Source organism: Elephas maximus, chromosome 3 (genome assembly GCF_024166365.1).
Source record: "Elephas maximus indicus isolate mEleMax1 chromosome 3, mEleMax1 primary haplotype, whole genome shotgun sequence".
Lineage (NCBI taxonomy): Eukaryota > Metazoa > Chordata > Mammalia > Proboscidea > Elephantidae > Elephas > Elephas maximus.
The window spans coordinates 217,075,615-217,096,948 of record NC_064821.1 but is presented as its reverse complement, the minus strand read 5'-3'; the positions used below and the strand labels follow the sequence as shown (position 1 = coordinate 217,096,948).

The following is a 21,334-nucleotide window of genomic DNA, read 5'->3' as shown; positions in this document are numbered from 1 at the left end:
GCACACGTACAAGAAGAAGAAAGGCAAAATCAAAGAATTATCCCTACAACTTGAACAAATAGAAAGAGAGCAGTAAAAGAAACCCTCAGGCACCAGAACAAAGCAAATAATAAAAATTATAGCAGAATTAAATGAAACAGAGAACAGAAAAACAATTGAGTTAGCAAGACCCAAAGCTTGTTCTTTGAAAAGATCAACATAATTGATAAACCTTTGGCAAGACTGACAAAAGAAAAACAGGAGAGGAAGCAAATAACCCAAATAAAAAATGAGATGGGCAATATCACAACAGATCCAACTGAAATTAAAAGAATCACAACAGAATACTATGAAAAATTGTACTCTAACAAGTTTGAAAACCTAGAGGAAATGGACAAATTTCTAGAAACACACTACCTACCTAAAGTAACACGAAGAGAGGTAGAACAACTAAATAAACCCATAACAAAAGAAGAGATTGAAAAGGTAATTAAAAAACTCCCAAAAACAACAAAAAAAAGCTCTGACCCTGATAGCTTCACTAGAGAATTCTACCAAACGTTCAGAGAAGAGTTAACAGCACTACTACTAAAGGTATTTCAGAGCATAGAAAAGAACAGGATACTCCTAGACTCATTCTATGAAGCCAGTATATCCCTGACACCAAAATTAGGTAAAGACACCACACAAAAAAAAGAAAATTACAAACCAATATCCCTCATTAATTTAGATGCAAAAATCCTCAACAAAATACTAGCCAATAGAATTCAACAACATATCAAAAAAATAATTCACCATGACCAAGTGGGACTTATACCAGGTGTGCAGGGATGGTTCAACGTTAGAAAAACAATCAATGTAATCCATCACATAAATAAAACAAAAGAACCACATGATCTTATCAATTGATGCAGAAAAAGCATTTGCCAAAGTCCAACACCAATTCATGATAAACACTTTCAGCAAAGTAGGAATAGAAGGGAAATTCCTCAACATAATAGAGGGCATTTATAGAAAGCTAACAGCCAACATCATCCTAAATGGAGAGAGTCTGAAAGCATTCCCCTTGAGAACGGGAACCAGACAAGGATGCCCTTTATCACCACTCTTATTCAACATTGTGCTGGACGTCCTAGCCAGAACAATAAGGTAAGTAAAAGAAATAAAGCGAATCCAAACTGGCAAAGAAGAAGTAAAAGTATATTTCTAGATGACATGACAGAAAACCCTAAAGAATCTTCATGAAAACTACTAAAACTAATAGTTTAGCAGAGTATCAGGATACAAGATAAACATACATAAATCAGTTGGATACCTCTAAACTAACAAAGAGAACATCGAAGAGAAAATCACCAAATCAATACCATTTACAATAGCCCCCAGGAAGACAGAATACTTAGGAATAAATCTAACCAGAGACGTAAAAGATTTATACAAAGAAAACTATAAGACACTACTGCAAGAAACCAAAAGAGACCTACGTAAGTCAAAAAACATACCTTGCTTGTGAATGGGAAGACTTAACATTATGAAAATGTCTTTTCTACCCAAAGCGATCTATAGACATAATGCAATCCCAATCCAAATACCAATGATATTTTTTAATGAGATGGAGAAACAAATCACCAACTTAATATGGAAGGGAAAGAGTTCCCAGATAAGTAAAACATTACTGAAAAGGTAGAACAAAGTGGGAGGCCTCACACTACCTGATTTTAGAACATATTATACCACCACAGTAGTCAAAACAGCATGGTACTTGGACAACAACAGATACATAGACCAATGGAACAGAATTGAGAATCCAGACATAAATCCATCCACATATGAACAGCTCATATTTGACAAAGATGCTAAGTCAGTTAAACGGGGAAAAGACAGTCCTTTTAACAACTGTTGCTGGCATAACTTGATATCCATCTGCAAAAAATGAAACAAAACCCCTACCTCACACCGTACACAAAAACTAAAAATGGATCAAAGACCTAAATATAAAAACTAAAACAATAAAGATCGTGGAATGCTAGGAGCCCTAATACATGGCATAAACAGTATACAAAACATTACTAACAATGTACAAACACCAAAAGATAAAGTAGATAACTGGGAACTCCTAAAAATCAGACACTTTTGCTCAGCCAAACTCCTCACCAAAAGAGTAAAAAGAGAACCTACAGACTGGGAATAAGTTTTTAGCTATGACATTCTGATCAGCATCTCATCTCTAAAATCTACATGATACTGCAAAAACTCAACAACAAAAAAACCAAACAACCCAATTAAAAAATGGGCAATGTATGTCAATAGGCATTTCACCAAAGAAGACAATCAGGCAGCTAACAGATACATGAGGAAATGCTCATGATCATTAGCTGTTAGAGAAATTCAAATCTAAACTACAATGAGACACTATCTCACCCCAACGAGGCTGGCACTAATCCAAGAAACACAAAGTAATAATTGTTGGAGAGGTTGTGGAGAGACTGGAACACTTATACACTGCTGATGGTAATGTAAAATTGTACAGTCACTTTGGAAATCAGATTTGGTGCTTCCTTAAAAAGCTAGAAATAGAACTAATATGATCCAGGAATTCCACTCCCTGGAATCGATCCTAGAGAAATAAGGGCCTTCACATGAACAGACATAATGCACACCCATGTTCACTGCAGCACAGTTTACAATAGCAAAAAGATGGAAGCAACCAAGGTGCCCATCAAGGGATGAATGGATAAATTAATTATGGTATGTTCACATAATGGAATACTACACAACGATCAAGAACGTAGATAAATCTGTGAAACATAACATGGAGGAACCTGGAAGGCATTATGCTGAGTGAAATTAGTCAGTTGCAGAAGGACAAATATTGTAGGAGACCACTAAGAACTCTTGAAAAAGTTTAAACACGGAAGAAAATATTCTTTGATGGTTATGAAGGTGGGGAAAGAGGGAGTATTCACTAACTAGTAGACAAGAATTATTTTAGGTGAAGTGAAGGACAACACACAATATAGGGGCATTCAGCGTAGCTGGACTAAACCAAAAGCAAAGGTGTTTCCAGAATACAACCAAATGCTTTGAAGGCCAGAGTAGCAGGGACGGGGGTCTGGGGACCATGGTTTCAGGGGACATCTAGGTCAATTGGTGTAACAAAATGTATTAAGAAAACATTCTGCATCCCACTTTTGTTGGAGGCGTCTGGGGTCTTTAAAGTTAGCAAGCGGCCAGTTGGTCTCAACTGGTCTCAGCCCCGCTGGAGTAAGGGAGAATGAAGAACACCAAAGACAAGAGGCAGAAAGAGCCACATAAACGAGACTCCATTAGCCTGAGACGGTAAGAACTAGATGGTGCCCGGCGCTCATCGATCACTGCCCTGACAGGGAACACAAAAGAGAATCCATGATGGACCAGTGGGACAGTGGGATGCAGACCTCAAGTTCTCATAAAAAGACCAGGGTTAATGATCTGACTGAGACTAGAGGGACCCTGGAAGTCACAGTACCCGGACTCAGGCGCTGATTGGAAATGTCATAGCTAAAAACTTTTTCCCAGTCCGTAGGTAATCTTTTTACTCTGTTGGTGAAGTCTTTGGATGAGCATAGGTGTTTGATTTTAGGAGCTCCCAGTTATCTACTTTTTCTTCTGCATTGCTAGTAATGTTTTGTATACTGTTTATGCCATGTATTAAACAATGCCATGTATTAAGGCTCCTAAAATTGTCCCTATTTTTTCTTCCATGACCTTTATCATCTTAGATTTTATATTTAGGTCTTTGATATATTTTGAGGTCAATTTGTCATGGTGTGAAGCTGATGATTTGTCTCTCATCTTATTAAAAAATGTCGTTGGAATTTGGATTGGGATTGCATTAAATCTATAGATCGCTTTTGGTAGAATAGACATTTTTATAATGTTAAGTCTTCCTATCCATGAGCAAGGTATGTTTTTCCACTTATGTAGGTCTCTTTTGGTTTCTTGCAGAAGTGTTTTGTAGTTTTCTTTGTGTAAGTCTTTTACATCTCTGGTAAGATTTATTTCTAAGTGTTTTATCTTCTTGGGGGCTACTGTAAATGGCGTTGATTTGGTGATTTCCTCTTCGATGTTCTTTTTTGTTGGTGTAGAGGAATCCAACTGATTTATGTATGTTTATCTTGTATCCTGATAATCTGCTGAACTCTTCTATTAGTTTCAGTAGTTTTCTGGAGGATTCCTTAGGGTTTTCTGTGCATAAGATCATGTCATCTGTGAATAGAGACACTTTTACTTCTTCTTTGCCAATCTGGATGCCCTTTATTTCTTTATGTAGCCTTATTGCTCTGGCTAGGACTTCCAGCACAATGTTAAATAAGAGTGGTGATAAAGGGCATTCTTGTCTGGTTCCTGATCTCAAGGGGAGTGCTTTCAGACTCTCTCCATCTAGGATGATGTTGACTGTTGGCTTTATATAAATTCCCTTTATTATGTTGAGAAATGTTCCCTCTATTCCTATTTTGCTGAGAGTTTTTGTCATGAATGGGTGTTGAACTTTGTCAAATGCCTTTTCTGCATCAATTGATAAAATCATGTGGTTCTTGTCTTTTGTTTTATTTATATAATGGATTACATTAATTGTTTTTCTAATGTTGAACCATCCCTGCATACCTGGTATGAATCCCACTTGGTTATGGTGAGTTATTTTTTTGATATGTTGTTGAATTCTATTGGCTAGAATTTTCTTGAGGATTTTTGCATCCAAGTTTATGAGGGATATAGGTCTGTAAATTTCTTTTTCTGTGGTGTCTTTTTTTTTTTTTTTTTTTTACCTGGTTTGGGTATCAGGAATATGGTGGCTTCATAGAATGAGTTTGGGAGTATTCTATCCTTTTCTATGCTCTGAAATACCTTTAGTAGTAGTGGTCTTAACTCTTCTCTGAAAGTTTGGTAGAACTCTGCAGTGAAGCCATCCAGGCCAGGGCTTTCTTTTTTGTTGGGAGTTTTTAAATTACATTTCAATCTTTTCTTTTGTCATGGGTCTATTTAGCTGAACTACCTCTGTTTCTGTCAGTTTAGGTAGGTAGTGTGTTTCTAGGAATTCATCTCTTTCTTCTAGGTTTTCAAATTTCTTAGAGTACAATTTTTCATAGTAATTTGATATGATTCTTTTAACTTCAGTTGGGTTTGTTGTAATACAGCCCATCTCATTTCTTATTCGGGTTATTTGCTTCCTCTCCTGTTTTTCTTTTGTCAGTTTGGCCAATGGTTTATCAATTTTGTTGATTTTTTCAAAGAACCAGCTTTTGGTCTTGTTAATTCTTTCAATTGTTTTTCTGTTTTCCATGTCATTTATTTCAGCTCTGATTTTTATGATTTGTTTTCTTCTGGTGCCTGAGGGTTTCTGCTGTTGCTCTCTTCCTATTTGTTCAAGTTGTAGGGATAATTCTTTGATTTTGGCCCTTTCTTCTTTTTGGATGTGTGCATTTATTGATATAAATTGACCTTTGAGCACAGCTTTCACTTTGTCCCAAAGGTTCTGATAGGAAGTGTTTTCATTCTCATTGGATTCTCTGAATTTCTTTATTCCATCCTTAATGTCCTCTATAATCCAGTCTTTTTGGAGCAGGGTATTGTTCAGTTTCCAGGTGTTTGATTTCTTTTCCCTGCTTTTCCTGTTATTGATTTCTACTTTTATGGCCTTATGGTCAGAGAAGATGCTTTGTAATATTTTGATGTACTGGATTCTGCTAAGGCTTGCTTTATGACCTAATATGTGGTCTATTCTAGAGAATGTTCCATGTGCATTGGAAAAGAAAGTATACTTGTCTGCTATTGGGTGGAGTGTTCTGTATATGTGTATGAGGTCAAGTTGGTTGATTGTGGCATTTAGATCTTCTGTGTCTTTACTGAGCTTCTTTCTGGATGTCCTGTCCTTCACCAAAATTAGTGTGTTGAAGTCTCCTTCTATTATTGTGGAGCTGTCTATCTCACTTTTCGATGCTGATAGAGTCTGTTTTATGTATCTTGCAGCCCTGTCATTGGGTGCATAAATATTTAATATGGTTATATCTTCTTGGTATATTGTCCCTTTAATCATTAAATAATGTCCTTTCTTATCCTTTATAATGGATTTAACTTTAAAGTCTATTTTGTCTGAAATTAATATGGCTACTCTGGCTGTCTTTTGATTGTTGTTTGCTTAATATATTATTTTCCATCCTTTGACTTTTAGTTTGTTTGTGTCTCTCAGTCTAAGGTTTGCCTCTTGTAGGCAGCATGTAGACAGATCTTGTTTTTTAATCCATTCTGCCATTCTCTGTCTCTTTATTGGTGCATTTAGTCCATTTACATTCAGTGTAATTAAGGATAGGTAGGAATTTAGTGCTATCATTTTGATATCTTTTTTTGTGTGTTGTTGACAGTTTTCTTTTCCCACTTAATTTTATGCGCTGAGTAGATTATCTTTATATATTGTCCTTTCCTCATATTCATTGTTATTGATTTTGTTTCTGCTGAGTCTCTATTTTTTTCTTGAATTTTATTTTGGTGTGTACGATAGTTTGTCTCCTTTGTGGTTACCTTATTATTTGCCCCTGTTTTTTAAAATTTAAACCTAAGTTTTATTTCTTTGTATCACCTTGTCTTCCTCTCCATATGGAAGATCTATGACTACATTTCTTAGTGACATTTACTGTTTAATGCTGTCTTCTTTTGCATAATAACATCGCTGTTTCCCTGTTTTGAGCATTTTTTTTATCTGGATTTATTTTTGTGATTTCCTATCTGGGTGGACGTCTGATTGTTCTGCCCAGCATTGTATTCTTGGGTTGATACCCGATATTGTTTTTCTAACCAAAGAACTCTCTTTACTATTTCTTGTAGTTTTGGTTTGGTTTTTATGAATTCTTTAAACATCTGTTTATCTGGAAATGTCCTAATTTCACCTTCATATCTGAGAGACAGTTTTGTTGGATATATGATTCTTGGCTGGCAATTTTTTTCCTTCAGTTTTTTATTTAAGTCACCCAGTGTCTTCTTGCCTGCATGGTTTCATCCGAGTAGTCTGAGCTTATTCTTATTGACTCTCTTTTGGAGGTGACTTTTTGTTTATCCCTAGCTGCTCTTAAAGTTCTCTCTATCTTTGGTTTTGCCAAGTTTGATTATAATATGTGTTGGTGACTTTCTTTTAAAGTATACCTCATGTGGAGTTCAATGAGCATCTTGGATAGATATCTTCTCATCTTTCACAATATCAGGGAAGTTTTCTGCCAACAAATCTTCAACAGTTCTCTCTGTATTTCTGTTATCCCTCCCTGTTCTGGTACTCCAATCACTTGTAGGTTATTTCTCTTAATAGAGTTCCACATGATTCTTAGCATTTCTTCATTTTTAAAAATTCTTTTATCTGATTTTTCTTCAAATATATTGGTGCCAGGTGCTTTATCTTCAAGTTCAGAAATTCTGCCTTCCACTTGCTCAAATCTGCTCCTCTGACTTTCTGTTGAGTTGTCTACTTCTGTATTTTTATTGTTAATCTTCTGAATTTCTGATTGCTCTCTATGGATTTTTCCAGCTTATTAAATTTTTCATTATGTTCCTGAATAATCTTTTTATTTTCTTCATCTGCTTTATCTGTGTGTTCCTTGGTTGTTCTGCGTATTACCTGATCTCGTTTCTAATCTCACTCCTGATGTCTTCAAGAGTTCTGAATATTAATCTTTTGAATTCTGCATCTGTTAGTTCCAGGAAGGCACCTTCATCCAGAAGATCAGTTGATTCTTTGTTATGAGAGCTTGTTGAGGTGATCATGGTCTGTTTTTTTATGTGACTTGATATTGACTGTTGTCTCTGAGCCATCTGTAAGTTATTGTATTAGTTTATTTTATGTTTGCTTACTGTATCCTAGCTTTTTGCTTTGTTTTGTTTTGATATGCCCAGATGGGTTGCTTGAGTGAGCTAGCTTGATTATTTTCACCTTTCAAGATCTGACATCCTGTCACGAGATGGCTAGAGCTGTTATCAGGTATATCAGTCTAGGAGTCCATTCACTTTTCTTGTATGAATTCAGCTCAGGTGTCCAGGTAGCTGATCATCAAGTTTGCGGTACAGGCTCTGTCCTACAGTCTTAGAGGGGCAGGGGTGATTGGTGTAGGTACCAGTATCTAGTTGTAGTAGGGTGTCACGCTCTGTACAAGGCAGGGGGCTGAGAATTGTCTGCCAAGTGTCTGTAAGAAAAGCGTGTCCCTGTTCCCTAAAGCATACAGGTGGGTGGGCTCTGCAGAAGGACCATAGGCACCAAATGTTTTTGGTTGTAAGAACTCGGATGTACCAGTTATCCAGAGACCCTTGTCATGGGTGGCTGGGTGACATGAGTGGAGCCACCACCAGTCCTTATGCCCCTGAGGGTAGGTGAGGACCCTGTTTAATAGGCAAAGCAATGTCAAACATCAAACACCCACGTCTCTACCGTATAGCTGAAACAGTTGTAGTATGTCAACAAGGGCCTATTCTCCTGAAATAGGCCGACACAAGTCCACACGGAGGGGAAAGGTACTCAAAGTCCAAGGACCATTTATGCGTGGACAGGAGAAGCTTCTGTCCTGAGCTCCCCCAGTTAGTGGAGCTGGCAAATTATCTTTTTCCCCCAATTGCAAATTTATTCCTTCTCCAAGGCCAGGGGGATGGCTCTAGGTGCTAAACAGGGCCTATCTCAGGCCCCGGGAAATCATCCACTGCAGCTGGCTTGGGAGCAGGGGGGCACAGTAAAATATACACAAGTACTTAGCTTTTGCCAAGAACACCCTTCTTCTCTGGTTCTGGAGGTGTGAGTAGGCTGTGTGGCTGGTTGCTTTTCTCTGAGGAAACTGTGCTTGAATGCTAGTACCAGCCTGCCACAGTCATTCCCGGGAATGGTGCCCGAGGACTCCTGGCGATTCAAGTCCAGTAACTCCTTTCCACTTCTGAACTGTCTTTTCCTCCCCCTGCCCCCCCCCCAGTTCATTTTCTAACCTTGCCTTTGATGTTCAGGTCTCCTAGCTTGCCATAAATACAACCATTTCACTTGTTTTTAGGGTCCTTTTTGGAAGAGGGCTTGCTGAAAGCATCTATTTGCCATTTTGGCCCCACCCCTCACTTTTTTTTCCAGGCCTTTGTTGTTAAAGGGACCACAGAAAGCATCTGCCTACTGCACCATCTTGGCCCCACCTTCAGTCATCAGAAAGCCTTATTTCTTGTAGCAACAAAGCTGATATTACTGAAAATCAGACCTGGATTCTTACCATAAGAGTGGCTGAATTACAACACCAATGGAATTCTCAACCTCAGATGTTGTCTGAAGTTAAAGTGAGGTCATTGATCAGGAAGGAATGGGATCCTGAAGCGTGGGGTAGGAACATATGGGCAGATAACCAGGAAGTCGGGGACAGTGAGCTTCAAAATTCCATTGAATCATTCTTGCCAGCAAAACCAGTAGCCTCTCTACCCCCCATCTGATGAGATTAACCTAGCTGTGTCTGAAGAGCCTTTGTCTGAGATATCACCTGGGTTGGCCTGTCAGTTATTGCCTGGGGCATTGCCTGAGGCAGATGCCTTGCAAGACATTTCTGAATGTTCTTAAAACACATCCCTGCTACCTATTTTTGCTGCTAGATCTATAACTAGACTTAAGTCCCAGCAAACCCCAAAAGATGAAGTACAAAGTGTGACTGAGGAGGAGATATGCTACACTCCAAAAGAACTGCTTGACTTTTCTAATATGTACAGGTAGAATCCTGGGGGATGTGTGTGGGAATGGCCATTAAGGGTGTAGGATAATGATGCAAGGAACACAAAGATGGATCAGTCTGAGTTTATTGACATGGGCCCACTAAACACAGATTCATCCATGTTTCAGCTCGAGAGGTTAGGAAAATATTTAATAGTTTATTAGGTTAGATGGCTGAAGCATGGATTAGTACATCTCCTGGTACCTGGTATGCATCTATTGATCTGGCAAATGTTTTTTCTCAATTCTAGTTTCGAAGGAACACCAGAAGCCACGTCTTCTGCTTGCAAGGCCAGCAACACATCTTCAGTGAATTACCTCAGAGGTATACCAGTGCTCCAGCCCTATCTCATAATTTAGTCCGCAGTGATCTTGATCACCTTTCTCTTCCTCGAGATGTCACATTGGTCCATTACTTTGATGATATTATGCTGATTGGACATAGTAAGGAAGAACTGTCAGTGACTGATAATGGTAAAACATCCATATGCTAGAGGGTGAGAAATTAATCTGACAAAAATTCAGGCACCTTCCACCTCAGTGAATTTTCTAGGGGTCCAGGGGTGTGGTGCATGTCGAGATATTCCTTCTAATGTGAAGGATAAGTTATTGCATCTGACCCCTCCCACAAGTAAAAAGGAGACACAACACCTGATGTTCCCCTTTGGATTTTGGAGGCAACATATCCCTCATTTGGGTGTACTACTCTTGCTTATTTATAAGCTGCTAGTTTTGAGTGGGGCCCAGAACAGACAGTTCTGCAACAGGTTCAGGCTGCTGTGCAAGATGCTCTGCCACTTGGTCTATATAATCCAGCTGATCCAATGGTGCTTAAAGTGTCAATAGCAGACAGAGATGCTGTTGGGATTCTTCGACAGGCCCCTATTGGTGAATCACAGTGCAGACCCTTAGGATTTTGTAGCAAAGCTTTGCCCATCATCTCCAGATAACTACTCTCCTTTTAAGAAACAGCTTTTGGCCTGTTATTGGGCCTTAGTAGAGACTGAATGCTTAACTATGGGCCACCAAGTCACCATGCAGCCTGAACTGCCCATCATAAACTGGGTGTTGTCTGACCCATACAGCCATAAAATCAGACGTGCACAAGACACTCCATCATTAAATGGTAGTGTTATATATGAGACCGGGCCCCAAGCAGGACCTGAAGGCACAAGTCAGTCCTGTCACATTACCTTCCATCTCCCAGTCTTCACTTATGGCTTTAAGTGGTGTTCCTTATGATCATTTAACTGAGGAAGAGAAAACTCATGCCTGGTTTACAGATGGTACTCTACGATACATAGGCTTCGGTTGAAAGTGGACAGCAGCAGCACTACAGCCTCTTTCTGGGACCTCCCTGAAGGACAGTTGTGAAGGAAGTCCTCCCAATGGGCAGAACTTCAGGCAGAGCACCCGGTTGTTCACCTTGCTTGGAAGGAAAAATGGCCAGATGTGTGACTGTATACTGATTCATGGGCTATGGCCAATGGTTTGGCTGGATGTTCAGGGACTTAAAAGAACATGATTGGAAAATTAGAGACAAGGAGTTATGGGGAAGATATATGTGGATAGACTTCTCTGAATGGGCCAAAGAAGTGAATATATTTGTGTCTCTTGTGAATGCTCACCAAAGGGTGACCTCAGGAGAGGAGGATTTTAACAATCAAGTGGATAGGATTACATGTTCTGTGGAAACCAGTCATTCCCCAGTAGGCTCATGAACAAAGTGGCCATAGTGGCAGGGATGGAGGTTATGCATGGGCTCAGCCACATGGACATCCACTCACTAAGACCTACTTAGCTATAGCCACTGCTGAGTGCCCAATCTGCCAGCAGCAGAGACCAACACTCAGTACCTGATATGGCACCTTTCCTCAAGGTGATCAGCCAGCAACCTGGTGGCAGGTTGATTACATTGGATCACTTCCATCATAGAAAAAGCAGGATTTTGTTCTTACTGGAATAGACACTCTGAATAGGAATTTGCTTTCCCTGTATGCAAAGTTTCAGCCAAAACTAACATCCATGGAGTTAAAGATTGTCTTATCCACCATCACGGTATTCTCCACAGCATCACCTTGGATCAAGGAACCCACTTCACAGCAAATGAAATACAACAATGGGCTCATGTTCATGGAATTCACTTGTCTTACCATGTTCTTCATCATCCTGAAGCAGCTGCCTTGATAGAAAGATGGAATGGCTTTCTAAAGACACAATTATGGCACCAGCTGGTGGCAGACTTGTAGGGTTCAGACTTGTTCTCCAGGAGACTGTATATGCTTTAAACCTGTGTCCAATATGCAGTGCTCTTTCTCCCATAGTCAGGATTCATGGGCTCACTAATCAAGGGGTGGAAATGGGAGCAGAACCACTTACTATTACCCCTAGTGACCCACTCATAAAATTTTTGCTTCCTGTCCCTGTGACCCTAATGCTCTGCAGATCTAAAGGTCTTAGTTCCAAAGGGAGGAATGCTCCCACCAAGAGACACAACACTGATTCCATTGAAGTAGAGGCTAAGAATGCCACCCGACCACTTTGGGCTCCTTATGCCTCTGGATTAACAGGTAAAGAATGGAGTTACTGTATTGGCTGGTGTGATTAGTCCTGATTACCAGGAAGAAGTCTTTTTGATATTACATAATGGAGGTAAAGAAGAGTTTTCTGGCATACAGGAGATCCCTTAGGATGTCTCTTAGTACTACCATGCGCTGTGATGAAAATCAATCACAACAACTCAATTATGACATAATTACTAATGGCCCAGACCCTTCAAGAATGAAGGCTTGGGTCACCCCACCAGACAAAGAACCATGAGCAGCTGAGGTGCTTTCTGAGGATAAAGCGTGTACAGAATGGGTGGTGGAAGAAGGTAGTTGTAAACGCCAGCTATGACCATGTGACCAGTTGCAGAAATGAGAACTGTAATTGTTATGAGTATTTCTTCTTTGTATGTGTGCGTCAAATATTTTTGTTTTCTTCACATATAAAATATAAGCATGGCTAGTGTGTTTTTGGTTGTATGTATGTTAGTTGTATCATGTTAGGTGCTAGTATGACTTTATAATTGTCTTTATTTAGACATTATGCATGGTTTAAGGAGATATGTACAGGTGCCATGTTGACAAAGATGGGCTGTGATGCTTAACATTGTGTGTCAATTTGGCTGGGCCATGATTCTCAGTGTTTGACCGCTGTTATATAATGATGTAATCACCTCCAGGATGAGATTTACTATGAGCGGCCAATCAGTTGAAGGGGAGTTTCTTTGGGAGTGTTGCCTGCATCCAATATACATAGACTTTCTGGCAAAACTCACTGGCTTTTGCTTCCTCTGGATCCTGCATTTGGCTCGTCACCATCTGACTTCTGGTTTTTGGGACCTGAGCCAGTGGTTTGCCGTATTGCCTGCCGATCTTGGATTCGTCAGCCTCCACAGCTTGTGAGGCAGCAGACTTCCATCTGACCTACTGATCTTGGGTTTGTCAGCCCCTGCAGCTACATGAGTCAAGAGAAGCCTCCAGCCTGACCCATGGACTTGGGACTTTTCAGCCTTTACCACTGCATTAGCCCTTTCCTTGATATCTCTATGTGTGTGTCTGTGTACACTTCACTGGTTTTGCTTCTCTAGAGAACCCAGCCTAAAAGAGGGGCCAAAATTACTTTACTACTAAGTGATAACTTTGGGCAATACAGCACATTTTAGAAACTTTATTCCCCAGAGCACACTAGGAGCAGGATTATTTTTTGTTTTTATTTTGTTTCCTTACTCTTTGAACTCTAGTATAACTCAGCGTGGTTTTCTACCCTCTATTGGAAGTTTCCCTAGGGAGAAAGTAAGCTCAGCTTCCATTACCGTTCTGAAGTATATGTGTAAATACATGTGTAACTCAGAATCCAAAGTTTGGCGGGATATAAAAACATTTGTCTATCATTTAATCTTTTTTATTTTGTTTCATTTCTATGTTTTCATTCCTGAGGCAGTTGGTTTGTCCAGGACTCAACAAGAAACTTTTTTTCTCCATCTGAGTTTTTGACCATAAAAAAAGCCATTCTTTGCCACTTTACAGTTATTGTAAATTCTTGGGCTGTAAGAAGTCTACTTAATATCTTATTCTGAGTAGGATTTCATTCTGCAGTGACATGGAATGATGTGGATTAGAACAATAGTTTCTCTATATCTCAGTGTTCTTTATATTTGCACTTTTAGTTATCTTAATTAACCCCTAAAAGCTTCCCTTCATGACTCTAAAGAAGAGTCATCTGAATTACACAGTAATTTTAGTATGTATTTCTATAATGGGGCCCTGGTTGCACAGTGGTTAAGCATTTGGCTGCTAACCCAAATGTTGCCAGTTTGAATCCACCAGATGTCTTTGGAAGCCCTATGGGGGCAGTTCTACTCTGTGCTAGAGGGTCACTATGAGTCGGAATCTACTCAATGGCAGCAGGTTGGATGGGATGAGATTTAGAGATTGCCTAGAGCAGTGTTTCTCATTTTTTTTTTTTCATGTCATCTCCCCAGGAACATTTTCAGACAGTTTTTCTAAGGCTGCCCCCTTCCCTGCCTGTGAAATTTTAATATCACAAATATCCTGCATATCTGTGCTTTATACATAAAAAGAGTAAGATTCGTCTCACTCCCTAAGAGTACATTTTTGTGCCATCCCCCACTGAAAATGCATGGCATAGAAATTCCTACAAGAAGCCCTCCTTTGCAGTACCTGTAAAGGAATTACCTGCCACATAGCAGAAGTGCTTTTTTTTTTCTTTGTTAAAGATCTTTTAAAACCTCTGTGTTAGGAATTCACCCTCAATGCCTTCCCTGAAAAAACAGTGACAGCCTGTCCATTGTCTGTAGGGGAGGAGTTCTTTGAGGGCCTTCTTTGGGAAAACTTGAAGTATGTGTGAACATGACTATAGCCTTTGAAATAAAGACACCTTTACATTTGGACCAAATGGCTTTAGTTTTATGTGTGACATTATCAAAGCTATGGATTTTTCTTTTTTAAATAAGCCTCCTAAGAAGAGCACTGTTCCACTGGATTGAAACATGCAGCTGATTCTGAATTCCTGAGGGGACTTTGTGTGCCCCAGGATTTCTAAAAAGCGAGGACCCCTTGGTGCTGTGCCTGGAAGGAAGGAAGGGTGAAGTAAAGGGAGGGGTTACATTTAGATTCCTTCTTCACTGCATCCAGTTGGGTGTGATTTTGTGCAAGATAAAGTGTAGGAGTGCGTGAGAGCCACAAACAAGAATCCACCCAAATGTCAGGGGCAAAGAGACAGAGGCATTTCACTGCTTCACAGAAATATGGCATCGGTATAGGACATATACTAACATTCCTGTAGAGGCAATATTCAGCACATGGTTTTCTCAAGATGCCAAAGGAATATTGAAACTGGGAGCTTTCTACTTAAGCCTTTTGCAAAAGTAGATGTGAGGGGCATTACTTAGACCATAGAATAAGGCATCATCAGGACAATACCCAGAAGTAATAATGTTCTTTCAAATAGCTCTTCCATTTGAGCTTAAAACATTCTTGTGATGCGGTACAGGCTGTTTACATACCTCTAGACTTATTCTTAACACGCAGTATTTCCAATTAATGTTTTTAGCTAACCAGCTTAACATACTGGCCTGATTACAGTTAACCCCAGAATGCTCAGTTATCAATAAAAAAATCCCTTAACTCTCAAAAGTCAATAGACATTTAACAAGATGAGCAGGATGCTTTTGATTTTTATAAATTTTGCAGGAAAAGTATATTCAAGCCCAGGTCCATGGAATCCAGAGCCACACTTCTAAAACTGAACTCCTCTCTTCTCCTCTGTGTTTCCCTTCTGTGCTAGTTCTTTCAGGGTAGTTGTGTTCTTCTGAGGACCAATTTTAAAATCATCAGTGTTATGGGTATTTAAAAATCTTTCCCCTATCCCTTAGCATTCTTTCACCCTTGACCCCCCAAAATAAGGGAGTTCACAGATTCTTCTTGCTTCATTCCTGGCATCTAGTCTTTTTTCAGACTTCTTGCTTCTCTGCTCTCCTTTAAGCTCTAATATACGCGTGCCTGGACTGGTGAAGTATCAGGCAGGTGAATCTCCACTTGCAGGCTGGTTGTGAGCATCAGAGAGCATTGCTGGGAGACAGTTATTCATGGACCTCTCATATTTCTGCACATCTTGCAAGCAGAGCCACTGGCTGCCTTTATTCTGGACTTTGTACAGTGACTAGCCTTGAAATATAGTGTCTCCATCTGAAGCAGTGTACAGGTTTGCCTACAGTTCAGTATAGTAAAGGGGCAAAGGTCAGAAAAGCTTATTGCCTATTATAAAAGATTAGGGTTCTCTAACTCGGGATTCCTCAGCTGTGATACAAAACCACTGCATGCACTACAGCCACCTGAGTCCTTCCACATTGTCTCTGTGGGACTCAGGGGGCAAGGGCGCTGGATAAAAACATGTTTATGCCGTTGCTATGTCACGAGTAATAAGGTTCTTTGTTTCTGACCCGAAAGTTTCATGCCTTCTATCAACATCCGTGAACCCGTGGTGGGTTTGCAAGTAATGTGAAATCCCAGACCCTTCACAGTTCTTGACAAGCATTTAGGTCATAGTAAACACAGGATAGATATTCGATAAGTGGTAACTATTATTATTATTGTTACATTGTTTTTCAAAGATCATTTAGGCATTGTGGAAGATGAACTAGAGGAGGTTGAGGCTGGAGTCAGGGATACTAGTTAAGAGGTCCAACATTAAGTCCAAGATGACCAGACCATGAACTCAGGCCTTGTCAGGGGGACTAGTGTGAAGAGAAGAAAGAACTGAGAGAAACTTAATGAGGTAGAATTCACAGGATTGGAGGATTAACTGGATGGAAGGAAGACAGAAGAATTAAGGATTACTTCAAGACTTCTGGATTGGCAGACTGGAGTGATGACCATCAGTCAAGACGAGATACGCGAGTAGAAGATGATGTTGTAGGAGAAGGTGATAAGCTTGTGGACAGGAGCAATCAGGTGGTAAAATGTGTAGGCAATTGAGTGAGGAGTCTAGAGGTCAGGGGACCATTACGGATGGAGAGAGGTTTGGGAGTTAACAAAATATAAACAAAATATAGATGGTTGTTAAATCATGGGAACGGTTGAGGTTGCACAAGAGTTTTTATGGTGCTCAGAAGCTCCTGAAACAGCTCTATTTGAATTACCAGTGCAGCTTGGTTGTTGTTTAATGCTGACTTCTATCCCCAGCCCCACCATCACCCCATCCGCAAATGAGAACAAAGACATCAAGCCTCCAGCTGAGCTGCTTGGCTTGAAGCTGAGTATCAGGAATAGATACCCACCCATTAAGCCTTACCTTGCTCCCAGGGTGCTGGGTTTGATGAGATTTACTTTGAAAAATGAGTTACATTATGAAAAGTAGGTCTGAGGAGAGAGTGAAGAGTGGAAAGAGAAAGGGGCTAAAGGCTGAACCTTCAACGGCAGGCAAGAAAAATTTTTCATTGTCTGGGCTTTGCTCCTTTCACATACCTATTATTTTTCCATAGGAAACTAATGAGTAAGAGGGAGAAACGCATTACATTTACTGTTCTATGATATTTATGCTGCTTCTTTGTGCCTTTGTGAATCTGAATGTTAAGTTTTGTGAATTATGACGTGCTCCTTTGGAGTCACTGGGCTCAATCATGGTGTTGTAGGAAGAGCATGATCTTTGAAGAGCCAGATGTACCTGGGTTTGACTCTGGAGCTACCACCCACTATCGTTGTGACCTTGGGCAAATGGCTTCTTTTTATAAAAATATGAATGGTAATAACTACATGTGATATTGAGCAGATTAGAAATAATTATGAGTCTTTCTTCAATGGAAACCTGACAAGAGTTGAACACCATGATCTCTAAACTTCTGTCTGGGTTAGATTGATTCCATAGCTTGAGATTTGTAATACAAGGTTGTCTTTCTTTCCACATGAAGTCTCTTTTTAAAAGGACCATTGACAGCATACCTGTTATAGAACATATGACTGACTTTGAGAATAGCTTACGCGTTGTGTTGTTTTTTTTTTTTAATGGCAATTTTTCCACTACTCCCAAGGTCAAGAGTACCTTGGGGATTATCCACCATTTAATGGCAGAATCAGATAGGCTGGAGACCTGGACAAGAAAGACGCATCAATCAACATAGAAAGTATGCAGTTTATACATTGGCACCTATACCTGTAATGTTAACCGCCCCCCCCCAACACTGTTGTCCAGCCAGGGCACATTAGGTTCCATGTTGTAGAGACAGGGTACTTCCTTGAGTATTTCTCAGTCATGATGTAACTCCCTCTATCTCATGTTTAGCTGGAGAGCAAGAATTTCGTTTCAGGGTGTGTTTGAAGGGAGAATTTTTGCCATGCAGTTGTGGTCCCTGTTTCTGTGGACCTGTGACTACCAAACATGTCTAGGGGTTAGGGAGGTGCTGCTCACTGAAACAGGAGTTGCCAATTTCTCCATTTATATACCTGCTACCTGGACCCTATTGATCTGATTTCAGAAGTATTAATTTTTCGGTGTGGATTGGAAGACCAAATTCATTATAGTTGGATGGGGTGAGCAGTGGGAAAGAAGGAGCTAAGTACCGTTCTGATATTCTTCAGGAGAAAGTTTTGACCACTTCACAGCTTTTTTTTTTTTTTTTTTTTTGAGAATAATCAGGAAATGCATGTTTTTGAAACAAAGTCTGCTTTGTTAGAGAACAGATTGAGGTAAAATCACATCCCCGTTTTAATTTTATTTATTATTTTAGAGCATTATCTTAATTAACTAGTTTTTTACCTTAACAGAGAAACACAAATGGGTGGCTTTAAAGAACAGGAATTTATTGTCTCGCAGTTTGGGAGGCTAGAAGTCCAAATAGGATTACACTGGGCATTGGCTCTATGGGAGGGTCCTTCATTGCTGGTAGCCTCCTTTGTTTGAGTTCCTTGGCATTCCTTGGTGTCTGTCCTCCCCCCCGCCCCCACTCTGGTATGGTCACATCTACATAACAAAAGAAAAACTATTTACAAACAGGATAACATCCACAGGTCTAGGGGCCAGTACTTCAGTGCCTATTTTGGGGATGACACATCAATACGTAATAGAGAGACTGTATGTGTTGAAATTCTTAGTTCCGTAGTTCACTCTTTATTGGATAATATTTGTATGTCTTCAACTAGATACCCAGGATCTCATAATTTGGATAATAGAAGAGGGTGTGGTAACTGCTAATGGGAGGCACTTGCTTATTAATTTAATAAAATCCCATTTCTTCTCTCTGTAGTAATGCACCTTAAAATATTTGTTTTCACTTCTAGAGATTCTGCCCAATGTTTCCAGTTTAAGTGGTTGTGGGTATTGTTTCTGCTGTGGTCCTAGGTCCCACTCTACTCATCAGTATGATTCTGGCTGCTCTCTATAGAAGGAAGAACTCTAAACAGGATTACACTGGGTAAGAGACAGTGCCTTTTAGGGGAAGAGTGGAGGGAAGGAATCAGGGTCAATAAAAACTTTGGATTTTTTATGGAAAAAGAATTGTAAAGAATTAACTACGGTTTCCTCTCATCCCAGAATTGGATGTTCTCCTTAGGAGTTATTCTGACATGGGCAAGCAGAAATCAGTGACCTGCCATTACATGTGGAATATGACACTAATCCGTGTTCTGTAGTTTCCTTCATAGGGTTGGTGCTCAGCAGTCTATACTCTGTTTCAGTACCACTCACTCTGCAGTTAGTAGTACTAAGCCACAGACATCCTTTACCAAACTTAAGAGTTAATTTGAACTTCTTGGCAATAATCTCATAAGGTTTTTCAATTTAGTAAATATAAAACCCTAATCAAGAAGAAGGTGTGTTAATAAACTCCCTGCCTGAGGTGATGATACAGGTTTTTCCTTTTGTAGACCCCTCTAGCCCTCATCCCAAGCTTAAACAGTTTTACTGCTTTGATCACCCTTGAATGCACAGCTGGATTTGCCCAAACTGGTGTAAGAAATGTTGGACACAAAAATATACCAGCAATGAAGAAAAGTAGACTTTCTCTTTGTCTATAAAAAAAAATTTTTTTTTTATCTATAGCTTCTGAAAAATGACACATGTGAGTGTAGGCTGTGAGTCTAATTGAAGGACCTTTTCTTTTCTCACTCCAGCTGGAAAGCTAAACTTATATTAGAACTCATGTGGTAAGGCTGGGAGTGAAGGCTGGATTCAAGTTGGTGTAGCAAGAGTAATTTCACTGATGCATGGATCTAACCTTGACCATTCTGAATGGGCTGTGATCTGGGAGGACTGCATATCCTGAACTCTTGCTGATCGAGGGTGGAAATCTTTATGGGCTCTGCTGCTCTAGAGTTTTTAGCAATGCTGTGTTTTAATTAGTTTGAGTGTTGAAATCCAGATGTTATTTTCTTGGAATACTTCTATTCTGCTGGCTATATCCGCCCTTTGCATGGTGAATGCTTTATGACTAGACGTATAACTGAACTATTGGTTTTCAACATGAGACTAATCCAAGATGGTGACATGCTAGTCTCTGTAGTCCTTGCTTTTGGGTTAATAAAGGGGCAGAAAAGTGTTCCTTAGAGTCCTGTATGGCATTGTGAATGCTGCTATTCATTTAACTTTGGTTGTTTTTTTTCCCCCCCTCCTTCCCTGCCCTTTCCACCTTGGTGTGCTGGGATCAGGTCCTGCTTATCTTCTACTTCTTAAGAAAATCTGACCTAGACGACACATTAGGACTATAACAAGGCTGGATCCACTCTTCCACTCCCACAAGACACACAGTAACTAATCACATTGCCTGTTGCTGTTAATATTCATGTGTATGTATTTGGTCCATCTCTCTTGCTGACAACTAACCAGCTAGCTCTGAGCTAACCCGACAGCTATTATGGTTTGTATGAAGATATGTTACATGTTTGTATTTGAAAGATGTGGGGCATACCATCCTGATGAAATTGGGTCATCAGGTTATGTAGAGGCTTAATGATTATCTTTATATGTATAAATTCTTCATGTAAAATGCTTTTGTATATGTGTGAGTTTAGTTTTCTTTTTTCATATATGAATTGTATGATCAATAATTGAGGCCCTTTCTGTATTGGAATAATGAAATGATTTTGGTTCTGGGCATCCAGTTTCCCACTTTAGAGACTCACAGTTTGAAGAATGCATGCCATACTTAGTATTAGTAACATGTCCTGACACTTTAAATGTGAGCCTCCCCAAACTCCTAAGAATTAAAAAAAATATATATCATAAAAGATTTAAGGTCTACTGATAAACATCCCATTACGTACCCCTAATAAGTTACTTCCTGCCATTAACTTTCACTTATTTATAGATGAGGTAGTGCTTGTTGTTAAAGACTTCTATGCCCCTGAAAAAGTTAAGCCCATGTGAGTGGCATTCCTCAGTGTTCTTATTCTTGACTTCCTGGGTTTTCTTTGGTTTGGTTGTGTATGGTGTGGGAACCCAAAATATATGGAATTAGGGAATGGAGAGGATGAAATAAATAGAGACTACTAGACTGGTTCTATATCTGTAATTTTTAGAATATATTCAGGACAGGTTTACCTTTGATAATTACAAAGG

The 21,334-nt window shown here is 39.6% G+C and overlaps 1 protein-coding gene across 1 annotated transcript in view; it reads left to right on the top strand.

The window, feature by feature from the left end:
- Positions 1 to 17,797: 17,797 nt before the first annotated feature.
- Positions 17,798 to 21,334, top strand: part of MPZL1 (myelin protein zero like 1) — a gene marked incomplete at its 5' end in the record, with an annotated part of 32,975 nt that continues 29,438 nt past the window's right edge. Inside the window, 3 exon segments of the mRNA XM_049875728.1 lie at positions 17,798 to 18,009; positions 19,062 to 19,193; positions 19,954 to 19,956. Of these exon segments, the coding sequence (XP_049731685.1) occupies positions 17,798 to 18,009; positions 19,062 to 19,193; positions 19,954 to 19,956 (347 nt within the window).